The sequence below is a fragment of the Leuciscus leuciscus genome (assembly GCF_965113295.1).
Source record: "Leuciscus leuciscus genome assembly, chromosome: 1".
Taxonomy (NCBI): domain Eukaryota; kingdom Metazoa; phylum Chordata; class Actinopteri; order Cypriniformes; family Leuciscidae; genus Leuciscus; species Leuciscus leuciscus.
The window spans coordinates 4,737,893-4,750,776 of NC_138725.1; the positions used below are offsets into that span (position 1 = coordinate 4,737,893).

At 36.2% G+C, this 12,884-nt stretch overlaps 3 protein-coding genes across 3 annotated transcripts in view; 1 reads left to right on the forward strand and 2 right to left on the reverse strand.

Moving 5' to 3' along the window:
• LOC309494322 (uncharacterized protein) overlaps window positions 1–12,884 on the reverse strand; it is a 243,868-nt gene that overhangs the window by 93,321 nt on the left and 137,663 nt on the right. The gene's annotated exons all lie outside the window — the stretch shown is intronic.
• Window positions 1–12,884, reverse strand: part of LOC309494460 (uncharacterized protein) — a 310,444-nt gene that overhangs the window by 21,390 nt on the left and 276,170 nt on the right. The gene's annotated exons all lie outside the window — the stretch shown is intronic.
• Window positions 2,521–12,884, forward strand: part of LOC309494303 (uncharacterized protein) — a 99,500-nt gene continuing 89,136 nt past the window's right edge. Inside the window, exons 1-2 of the mRNA XM_082163573.1 lie at window positions 2,521–2,628; window positions 3,474–3,686. Of these exons, the coding sequence (XP_082019699.1) occupies window positions 3,629–3,686 (58 nt within the window). The 5' untranslated portion in view covers window positions 2,521–2,628; window positions 3,474–3,628. The remainder of the gene's footprint in view (window positions 2,629–3,473; window positions 3,687–12,884) is intronic.

Consider the following 12,884-nt stretch of genomic DNA (forward strand, 5'->3'; position numbering starts at 1 on the left):
ATCAACAACGTTTTAACACGATTTACACTGTAATAATGTTACAAAGAGACAGTAAATAGCACGTGTATGAGAGAGAGAAAGACACTGTGCTTCCCGTCTGCTTCCACAGTGAGACTAAGCGTGAATGCTTAAAGGGGAAGAGAAAGCACTTCCTAACGGCAGTTTCACACCGCAAGCTTGAGCTCTGCGTCAGCTCGAGAGTATTCACACTGGAAGCGGTTACAGCCTCACAGCAGCAACAAGCGAGCATTAGTGCTTAGTGAACAACTAGTGCTTATATTTTTCAATATAGCCTACTGCAATATGTGCATTGACCATGCATGGCTATATGGGCGTTTCTTCAACCAGGGGCTTTTTTAGCCTTGTGAGGTTAAAACGTCTTCAAAAGTCATGTAACACAGTGTCATAAGTTTAAATAATTTGTCTAGTTTTAAGGTATGTAGGAGGACAAACTTAGATTACAAGATTTTTTTTTAAATATTTAAAAAAAAATTCCGACCTGCAATGAACAAATGTCATTTCCTGCACATCTCAATATACAGCTGTTATTTAAAAACGGAATAACTTTTGCCACTCAAGAATTGTCTAAGATCATTTTTGTAACTAGTTTTATCAGTTTTTCCACAATGTAATAATTATACATTTGTCAATGAGCTAACTGCCCTAAGGACCAAATGCTGAACTGTACACTTGTCACACTCTGAAATTTAATATTGGTTTGGGTAAGAGCTAATTAGAAAATAAATAACCTAACTTTTTATATTAAAGGGTAATTCCGGTGAAAAATTAACCTAGGGGTAATTAACACATGGTTACCGAGTCGATCGTTCTCTGGGATGCGTTTTGATGATAATCGAATGTAAAGAGTTGTATCTCTAAAAACAGATTAGCTTATAACGCTAGTATATGGGGCACAGAGTAAGTAAAAGTAAATCGCTAGTTAATACCACTAACAAGACTCAAAATAGCCACACACTAACACAGTAGCATAATGAGGTTGCCTACATGCAAACCAAAGCATTGAGAACTTTGTAAGTGTACAAACAGTTTAATAAGAAGATACTTTATAAAGACAGTACGTTACGCGTATACAGGCAGGAGCCATCTTGGAAAACAGTCTCGACTAGTCGAGCCACGAACGCCGTGCTAAGTGAGATGAACTGTGACTTGGAATCTCATATGATCCGTTGTTTTCGGAAGAAAGCACTGAACGCAACAGAGAAAATAAATAAATAAATAAAAATAATTATAAAAAATAATAAAAAAAACGTAATTCCTATCAACCAGCTCACTTAGCACGGCGTTCGTGACTCGACTAGTCGAGACTGTTTTCCAAAATGGCTCCTGCCTGTATACACGTAATGTACAACCACCTTCGTTGTTTCCTTCAGTGTCAGTTGACTTATATTTCCTGGAAAAAATGCAGTGACAAAAAGGTTGTGGAAATATTGCAGTAGGTTGAAGATAGGTTTACTTTATACTTTATTAGTCCCATCACTGTGAAATTTGTCTTGGACAACGTGCAAAGTCCATACATACAACAACATACATTAATATATTGGTTACAAACAATATATCAATCATTTGTTCAAGTATACAGATGGATCCAAGGATCCTAATACTGGGAAAACAGGTTTTGCTTACAGTATTCCTGCCTTACATGTTTCTGTTAAAAAAAGGACTTCAGATCATTTATCCGTATATACAGTCGAGATGTTGGCAATTGTAACAGCATTACAGCACATAGAAGAATTACAAATTAAAAAACTCATGTTATGCATTAATGTCACTGCAGTCATTTACATCTCACAGTAGGCAAGATATCGTAAATGAGATTTAAAAATTAAAAATATGAATATGTTGATAGTATTTATGTGGACCCCAGCTCACAGAGGGATTAAGGGAAATGAGGATGTGGATGAATTAGCAAAACAGGCTTTGAAGCATGAGGAGATCTTGTACGTACCACTCAGTAAATCTGAAGCCAAAGGAATAATCAAAGGACACATCATTAAGGAGTGGCAGAACAGTTGAGATACTGGAAATACAGGGTGACATCTCTATATAATACAAGGTTGTGGGCACGGGAAGGACAGCTAGAAGAAACAATAAGAGGAGAACATATTGACAAGGCTGAGGGTAGGGCAAACTAGACTTAATAAAACATTGCACTTAATAAATAAGCACCCTTCAGGATTATGTGAACACTGTCAAATAGAGGAATCAGTAGAACATGTAATTCTTCACTGTCAAAAATACTCTCGAGAGCGAGAAACATTAATGAGGGAAAAGCTTAGACAGGAAGAATTAAGTCTAAAAATGTATTTGACATTGAGGTAGGGCAATTATTCCATTATTTGATAGAGTTTAGGAAGCAGGGAATATATATGTAGGCTATATATTTTTTTTCCCTCTTTTATTTTTATTTTTATTAAGAGTAGGAAAATCTGGCCCACACTCCAACACAGTAGGTGGCGGTAATGCACCATAATGCTAGTGCCACCCGCCATAAAACGTAACAAAGAAGAAGAATGCGTTCGCTACTTTCCCATTGAAAATAGTTGGCAACACTGTGTCCCTCATTGAGTTTCAGCGTCGAGTCTTCTGAGGAGAGGAGAGCAGTTCACGGTATTTCTCATATTTACACAACCATCACACGCACTTTATACAGTTTGATTAAGCGACAGGCTCATTTCTGTATTGTTTTCATCGATCGCAGCGATACTTGTGCGTCTTTTCTGGCGTCTTCCTTCTGAAATAAACATTTAGTGCAGCAGCAGCGAGCATGAGGAGAATATGTTGAGTTCATTCAGACCTGAGCGATGTTGTGTTCGTTTGTGTGATTGTCTCGATGTTTGGAGTGAGAACTGTTACTGAATGTCAAGAGTTAAGGTTTGTGAGGGGAATTGATGGGAAACGATCTCAAGTGTTATACTGATAAGTTACTTTACGTTGAGCCTATAATGAGCAACGTCAGACATTTAAATCAACTCTTAAATGTTAATATTATAAACGAATAGCGTTTTACTATTGGAACAATATTGCTTTGTGATGCTCTTTATTTTTATACTTTTTATGATCATTATCAGTTGCACATAAAATGTAATATTTTAATTATTTAAGTACTTCGATCGATAAATAATTACAGAAGCATAATATGTACATTTGAATCTAAATATAGATTTTATGACAATCACGATCGTGATTGTCATAAAATCTATATTTTGATTCAAATGTACATATTATGCTTCTGTAATTATTTATCTGTAGAGCAGTTTTACAGGCTTTTGTCATGTATCCTGACTCAAATAATGTGTTTCTAACAGCAAACACTCAGAATAAAGTGAGATGATCTGCTGATGACCCTGAATGGCTTGTTGAATGAGTGTTGAGAGGCTCATCAATATTAACAGATCTGCTGAAAACACTCTTTATTTCATGACAATAGTTCCTGTTTTCACCTCATTTATTAGATCTCCTGAAATTCGTCATCAGTGAAGCTCCTCCCACTGCAATTCTCCAATAAATGCTGTAAATTCCCATCAGCTACAAGTGAAGACGAGCATCAGAGCATCAGGAAGAGCTGAAATCTGCAAAGACTGAGTTTATTAAAGAGGACAGTGAGAACATGAGTGATCCAGAACCCTGCAGAATGAAACACACTGAAGATCCTGAAGAACAAAGAGGTTGGTGTTTATTCTTCATTCATTCATGATGCTGAAGAACATTCATGTTAGAAACATTCAAGCACTTCATCACATTTAGATAAACAGTTCAACTATGAAACGGTACAGGATGTTCTGGGTTTATTTTCAACAAGTGGCCAGTAGGTTTGAGACACTTTTTTTATTGATTGTCAACATCAGATCAAGCTAAATACTGTTTTAACTGTTTTATTTTACATTTATTTTATATCTGGTTCCCAATTTGCAACAGCGTTGCCATAATTTTAGTCATTTTCAATATAGTTTACTAAATTGTTATTTTTTTAGGAATAATCAGTAAACACTAAGTTAATGATGAAGTTGTATTTGTCAAATATAGTGCTGTAGCGGTGCGTCGATGACGCCAACGCTTCGACGTCAAATTTACGTTGACGTCATATTTTTTGCGTCGACACATTTATTTACTTATTTTTTGCACCATTCCCGGAGGTACAGCTCACCACACACACCGCCCGCCGGTTTATTCTGTCATTTTCTCCCTTTCTTTCCAAACCGCGACAAACGCCAGTCTTCTGTCTCTGCAGAATACGATAAATCCGCTCAACCAATCACAGCGCACCATTCCACGCATTGCAACGGCGGCGCTTTGAATACACCCGGCATCCTAGTTTTCCTTATCTACTTTGTACTTTTTGATCAACAAACAAACAAAAAAATTAATACATTTGACGGCATTGATGAACCTGTGGTGATTTCTGCCGTATGGAAGAAACGTAAGCCATCGAAATGTAATCATTTACGTGAGGAGATTAAGAGATGAGGCATGCGGGAGGAGGAAAAATGCCGACTGTTGCTTGTTCTCACACGACAGCATCAAACTTGTGTCACGCTGACACGTTAACCCCAGGGGATCTTTCAATTCTTGTACTCAGTCAACGAAAACCGAGCAGGACCAAGCCATTTTACAGCTGATCGCCGTCAAAAAAGTTCAGGAGGTATTTCTTAGCGATGGCTGATTGAATGTACAGTACCAGTCAAAAGTTTGGAAACTATTTTTAATGCTTTTGCAAGAAGTCTCTTATGCTCATCAAGCCTGCAGTTAAAAAAAAAAAAAAAAAAAAAAGAAATATAATTACAATTTAAAATAACGGTTCTCTTTTTTAATATATTTTAAAATGTAATTTATTTTTGTGATGCAAAGCTGAATTTTCATCAGCAAGTACTCCAGTCTTTGGTGTCTTATGATCCTTCAGAAATCATTCTAATATGATGATTTGATACTCAGTTATTATCAATGATGGAAACAGTTGTGCTGTTTAATATATTTTTTTGGAATACTTTTTTCAGGATTCATTGATGAGTAAAACGTTAACAGCATTTATTCATAAAAACAGCATTTATTCAAAATAAAAACATTTCTATCAATATAAATCGTTACCATCACCTTTTATCAATTTAACGCATCCTTGTTGAATTAAAGTACTAATTTCTTAAAAAAAATTAATAGTTATTGTTCCCAAACTTTTGAACGGTAGTGTTATATTGTTACAAAAGATTTCTATTCTAAATAAATACAGTTCTTTTTAACTTTTTATTCATCAAATAATCCTGAAAAAAGTATCTCAGGTTATAAAAAAAATATTAAGCAGCACAACTGTTTCCAACATTGATCATAAATCAGCATATTAGAATGATTTCTGAAGGATCATAATAAGACACCAAAGACTGGAGTACTCGCTGATGAAAATTCAGCTTTGCATCACAAAAATAAATTACATTTTAAAGTATATTAAAAAAGAGAACCATTTTTTTTAAATTGTAATAATATTTCATAATATTACTGTTTTTTGTTTTGTTTTTTGTTTTTTTTTACTGCAGGCTTGATGAGCATAAGAGACTTCTTTCAAAAGCATTAAAAATAGTAACGTTTCCAATCTTTTGACTGGTACTGTATGTTTAGTCCACTACGTGCCTGTATATAAAATTTGTATTGACCGAGTTCAGAGGCTGTCATATGTGGAACAACTTACTTTGTTGTGTATTTTCAACAGTTTCAATATGAAAAATAACTTTATATTGATTCAATGGATTAATTGCATTTTGAAAAAAAAGTGTCATGAATTTATTGCATTTTTGGGGGGAAAAATAATCAGTTTTTATAATAAATCTTTGAAAATCTAAATCTGGATTTGAATTTGTTATGTTATTATAACCTAAAGATGCTATGTGAAAGTTTGAAACAGAAAATAGTGGTTTTCATCTTGCCACTTTTCTTGGTAAAGAAAACACATTTTTTACTCACATTAATCAAAATGGATTTTACACGTTTATACTATATCATTCAGAAGTAAACATTGTAGCTGATAGAGTGTTTATGTCAGAATGTTTATTTTTAAACCACAACCTTCTAAGTGCTTCTTTTACCGATATATTTAACAATATCTTTTGCATTTCTCATCCAAACAACGTCAAACTTGGCACTGCACTTACTCGTGCCCAGAGACAGCTGTTGAGTTTGAAATCCATCGGAGTAACGGTTCGAGAGATATGCGGATAACAGACAGGATAATTAATTCCAATTAGTCGTTAGATTAGTCGACAAATCGATAAAATATCGCCCAACTAATCGTTTAATTAATAATCGTTTACCCCAGCCCTAGTCAAAATTCATGCAAGTTATTCATAATTATAGAGATTGTTCTTCTTATAATAACCTTGGTAACAGGGTTGATGAATGTTATCAACGTAGGGGTGTGCGATATTGACAAAAAATGTTATCTCAATATTTTGGGGGATTTTGACGATAACGATAATCAGATTTGTAAAATATTGAACTCAGGAAAAAAAATATGCATGTAAAGTAAACAAATGATTCTACAGGACACAAAGTCTACGATTTAAAGACTAAAAGGTAAAATAGCCTTTATAATATAAAAGTCACTAGAACAGAGGAAACAGGCTTTCAGCAGCTTGACATTTTTTTGCCATTAACTGCATTTCTTTGGATCTACATGCGTTTCGAGGTGTGTGATAAAAACACCAGCCTGTCCACAGCATCTGGCTTGAGAGCTGCACGGTGACATGTTACAAGTCAAGTCATCCTCATTTATATAGCACTTTTAACAATGTAGATTATTTCAAAGCAGCTTTACAGAGATAAACGTATAATTTAAGGTAACAGAGATGTTTTTGCTTTATAGCGGTTCTTTAATAAAGTTATTTTCCAGCTAAAGTTAGTTTTGATTGATTCACTTTATCTGTAGAGTGGTAAAGGGATCCTCCATAGGGAGAGACAAGTTGGCACTTCAGCACTGCGTTGACATCGGGTCCTATCAAAACCATTCAAATTGCTCCTAAAAAAGACAACATGCGCTTTTTGACAATATACGGCTTTATTGCGGTTATTGTCATGCTGTCCGTCAGTAAATGACAGCTGCTTTCTGGCAGAGCGGGAAGGAAGGATTTGCACAGAGAGATACAAAGCGTGACCGGTTTGAGTGTTTCTGATTGCATAAAATAATAAAAGAAACAATCAAGTTCATGGCAAATGAAGTGGTAATGAATGAAATTAAATGTAATATTTTATTTCTTTCATGTCAGACCTGATGGAAGAGAGCGAGGAGAGTGAAGAACTGAGTGAAGTGGAGGAAGAGAGTGAAGAACTGAGTGAAGTGGAGGAGGAGAGTGAAGAACTGAGTGAAGTGGAGGAGGAACATCATGTCCAACCTGGAGAAAAACCTTTGAGTCGCTCAAAGACTAAAAAGACATTTTTAAAGAAAAGAAGAGCCAAGAAATCTTTCACCTGCACTCAGTGTGGAAAGAGTATCGCAACCAAAAAAAGTCTTGCTCGTCACATGAGGATCCACACAGGAGAGAAGCCGTTCATGTGTGAACAGTGCGGGAAGAGTTTCACATGCAAAAGAAATCTTAAGAGTCACATGAGGATCCACACCGGAGAGAAGACGTTCTCATGTGATCAATGCGGCAAAACATTTCTTAGGTCATCAGACCTGAAGACACACCTGACAGTTCATACGAAGGAGAAGCCGCATTCATGTTCTGTGTGTGGAAAGAGTTTTTCACTGCGGCAATCTTTACATACACATGAGAAAATACACACTGGTGTGAGAGAGTACATGTGCTTTGAGTGTGAGAAGACTTTTATTACAGCGAACTGTTTAAAACTGCACCAGAGAATTCACACTGGAGAAAAACCTTACAAGTGTTCACACTGCAACAAGAGATTCAGTCACTCATCAAATATGAAAACACATGAGAGGATCCACACTGGAGAAAAACCTTACAAGTGTTCACACTGTGACAAGAGATTCAGTCAGACAGCAACTCTGAATAAACATGAGAGGATCCACACTGGAGAAAAACCTTATAAGTGTTCACACTGTGACAAGAGATTCGGTCACTCATCATCTCTGAAATCACATGAGAGGATCCACAGCAGAGAGAAGCCGCACACGTGTGATCAGTTCTCTACGGGCTGGAAAATTACAACCCGACCCGACCCGGCCCGTGGCTTTTAAAGCCCGGCTTTTAATTTTTTTTTTCTCATACACGTATTATCATGACCAGCAGACGGGAAATCAAATCATCCTTGAATGTTCACGCCTTTTAACAATACAAACAACTGAAACAATAAACTTTTAATATATAAATAGGCTGTAGTAGCGACGGTGAATTCACCTGCGGCAAGTTTACTTTTCACCAACTCCATCTTCTTCTCCAGGCACGCAGTGGCGTCAGGTCTGCCCCCACCCGTCTCCATGATGCACGTTGCACGCAGCAGCCAGACATTCTTTACGGTGAACAGCAGCGATGATTAAAACTTAAAGTTAGTTTCCCAACAGCCACGATGAGCGACAGGACATTTTCACATTAACACTTTGATCGCTTTCTTTATATAATTTAATCAGAGTTTCAATAAGATTATTTTCTTATTTGTTGTTTCATGTTTTGTTTTACGTTGAACTTTGAATTTGTGAATTATTAATGCTTTGCCCTCATTGAATGGTATTTTGTTCAAAAACTAATAACAGTTTCTATTAATTAAGCCTTGCTGATTGTGTGTTAATACTTCATCCACATATTAAGGGTACCTATTTTTTATTTATATTTAAATGTGTGAATCTTTTGTATGGTTGACTGACTCAAAGAAATGTAGTAGGTTTTATCACCTGCTGTGCACCCCAATTAATTAGGTCAATCCATTACACCATGTATACAACAAAGCAGCATTACAGCAGACCGTTGCAAAATCAGATTCTAAATGATCCAAAGAAGTTATTTCTTGACTTGTAGGTGGTGCCAACAAAGCATTCCAAAGTTCCATTCCAATACACAAGAGCATTGCTGAGATACAGCCTCACTTCCTGTTTTGGGACTATTCAAGACCAACCAAAATGTCATTATTTAGCTATAACTAGTAGCTAGACTGTAAAACTGCCATTTAGTTGATGCTCTATTTGCATTACACAATGGATCGGTACAAAGCATCTCCATCTGATGGATTATTGATATATTTCTGTTGTTGTAAAGTTTTTCTTTCTTCAAAGCAGACCAGGAGACGTTGGGATCACGTTCAAACAGAAGAGTTTCTTTATTTGAGCGCGGCTGCGGTTTCGTCCAACATAATCTAACTCTAATACAGTATGCATTGTAGTTATATACATTCCAAGGGGGAGGGATTACATAGAGGTGGAGACTCTGAACAAAGCATGCAAATGAAGTAGGAACACACCCTACTCTGAGTCCAATTGAATCAGCATAACTATTCACATGCTGATACTGGCCAGGAACTCCAATTCCAAGAGCCATCCCAGAGCCATTAAGTCAATCAACCTAACGATTCGACGTCTGGGCTCCGAAAGGTGAGAATCAAGTGATCTGACTCATTTAAAACACAATAGAGAAAACAGGTCTGGCAGGAAAGGAGACTCTTGCTGGAGACTCAATAAATCAGTCTATAAACTTTATCAGTTTATATACTATTGCAGTGGAAAAACTAAATTAAACATTTAATAAATATGTAATTCAACACTGTGATAATATTGAGTTGTATACAGCACGTTTACATTTTGTAACACCACACTCACCTTACCTGGAGTCTTTGCTGTTCCTCGGTGTGAAGACATGAGGTCTTACAGTTTCTTTATTTAAAGAGTCTTGTCAGGTTTAGGCAGTGACATTTCGTATATTTAAAAAAAAAAGTCTATATTAGTATTAATTTAGTTTTTGGTCACACTAAGGCAAGTGTGAGAGTTTCAGATGATTCCTTCCTATATTACAGGGCACCAACTGAGGAATTTCACCTTGACAATGAAGAACAATCATGGAAGAATGTTGAAAGAATTCGAATTATATACATTATAGGACGTTCATCATCTGATCAATCTGAAGGATTTAGATTCCGGTGAGCTTGTGGAGCCTCAAGAATACAAGAATAACACAGTTGCTATAAGAATGAATTTATTAAAAAAAAATATATATACATAAGAAAAATATCACACTCACTAAATACTACTAAGGAAAATGACTAAACTACTATGAAAATTGAATCAATAGTCAAACAGAAACTACAAACAACTACACAAATGGACGATAACAATGAATTCAAGTAGATGAGCAATGGATTGGATGAAGCAATGAATGTACTATGAATACAGATAACATGTCTAATGTGTATATCGTCGCTGCCCGATGAAACTCACGTATGTCCAAAACAGTTACTTTTCAGGAAGTGAAAAAAACACCGTAATTTCAAAAGCAGTTTATTAAATGTCTCTTGCAAACTATGAAGGGACAAGGAATCAATACACTGACATGTGATGCATCTACTTTCACATCTACTACAGTCAGATTCACCCGTGTTCACTCTGAAGGAATCACTCACATTGGCTGTGCACTTGTAATGACACATCAAGGATGTTAAGAGGCTGAAAGCAGGTTTAAAATTAATAAGCAGGGGGTTTAGATTAATCTACAGCAACAAAACTTGGTCTGTATATTGTTCTCATCAAGCCGGACAACTTTCTAATTTACAGTCATTAGCTCCGACCAGCAGGAAGTCAGATATTTTGGTTTGAATGTGGATTCTTCTGGAGAATTTTCTCTCTCTCTCTGTCTCTGTCTCTGTGAGGGGTGGGGAGATTTTTCACCCTTGAACGGGGTCTGAAAACTTGGTCCATAGATCAAACACGCTTGCATGAATTAATATGAAACTCAGTACACATATAGATCTCATCAGGCCGAACAACTTTCCCTTCGTCAAGTTTTACGCCAGCCCAACAGGAAGTCAGCTATTATGGGTTGTTTGGAGAATGCTTGCTCTGGAATTTGAAATAATCCTCCTAGGATTGTTGGAAGACAAGACATTGAGAATGCTAAATTGCGGACGGATTTTTGATATCTCAAACGGTTTGGCCGTGGCGAGGAAACAAATTTATGCCGAGAAAAGATCAAAACGAAGAGTTATAACTTCTGCATACATTAACTGTAACTTGTATATAACTATTGTGAGTCAAAGTTATAGCACCACCAACTGGCAGCAGGAAGTGTGTCACTTTCTAAATGCTTTTGAAAATCAGTACGCATATTGGCCTCATCAAGCCGGACAACTTTCTAATTTACAGTCATTAGCTCCGAGCAACAGGAAGTCAGATATTTTGGTTTGAATGTGGATTTCTTTGCAAAATCAGCCTCTTAAGTGGTTTATTTTATACCCACCAAACTTTTTCAACATGATGAAAATACATTAAAGATGCTAAATTGTAAACAGATAATAAATATCTCAAACGGTTTTGCTATGGCGAGGGATTAAATTAATGTCAAAAAAGGAAACACTAAAAGCCTCATAGCTTCTAAAAATGTAATTATATACCATTTATTTCTATATAAAATTATACAAATATCATAACTAAATCCATTTTTTTCAATGTAATATTTTTTTAAGTTTAAAAACATCCAGAATGTTTTTTTAGTCCAAAAAATAAATAAATTATGTCATTCATAGTGCTATACTGCCCTCTTGTGTTCAAAATCAGGGAGGCCTATTGTATGTATATAAAAATATACTAGGTATGTGACGGTGAGAATATTTTAACACCGGTTAATCAACGTGTGACACCGCTGGGGGCTTTTGAATCACCAACTTAAAAACGAAAGTAAAATATGTTCATCTGCACTGACATGGATAATGGTGCAGAGCAGAGCAAGCATTTTCAATTAATTCCTATGGAAGTAGGAATTAACTAAAAAACGTTGACTCGGTTCTGCCCGTTCCTCGCCGTGGACGTGCACCGTTATGAATGCCCGTGCAGCCGTGAGCATTTTAGTTTAATTTGAAAAATTAGCGACATTTCGGGGGCAGATTGCTCTAATTTATTTTACAAAAGAACAATGTTGTGTTTTATTGCGACTGTACACAAATATAAGTTAACACTTTGCAGTTTGAATGATGTCCTGTATGAACAAAATGACGGAGTATCTTTTTATGTGTCCACTGTTCAATCACGCCCACGCCACACACACACATTCCAGCATTGCAATCTTGACATCGCAATCTGTTCATTATAGCCTTAATAAAATATAATAATGAAATAATCAACCTAATATATAAAAATTACACTGCTCTGTTTAAATAGTCAGTAGTACAATTCATACTAGGGGTGGAACGGTACACAGAAATCACGGTTCGGTTCATACCTCGGTTCAGACATTACGGTTCGGTACGAGTTCGGTACAATGGAGGGAAAAGCAAAACAAAAATGCAGAAGGCAATTTTTGTATTGTGCATGTCTCAGGCTGTACCACCTAGTGTCATACAGTCTCTTCCCTGAGCTAGCTGCAACAGCCTGCCCTGAAGTGTGTAAAGTAAGATGTAAACAAAATAAGACAATCAGCTATAAAACTGGAAATAAAGCATCTCTTATTTATGTGCAGACGCACGAGCGCAAGGGTGTGCACGGCAAAAATGGTGTCATTGCGGTGTGGGTGGTTGTCAAGACCGGCTCAAAGCCGTGACAAATAAGTGGAGGACATAAAGGTTGGTAAAGCTGCAACAAGTATTTATTAACATAAATAGAAAAGTAAAACGAAAAATCAATTACAAAATAAGTAACAACTTCTGTCTGACAAACAATGTTAAGTACAGTACTCAAGTAAATGTATTTTGTTACTGTCCACCTCTGAATGTTTTACACAACAAGG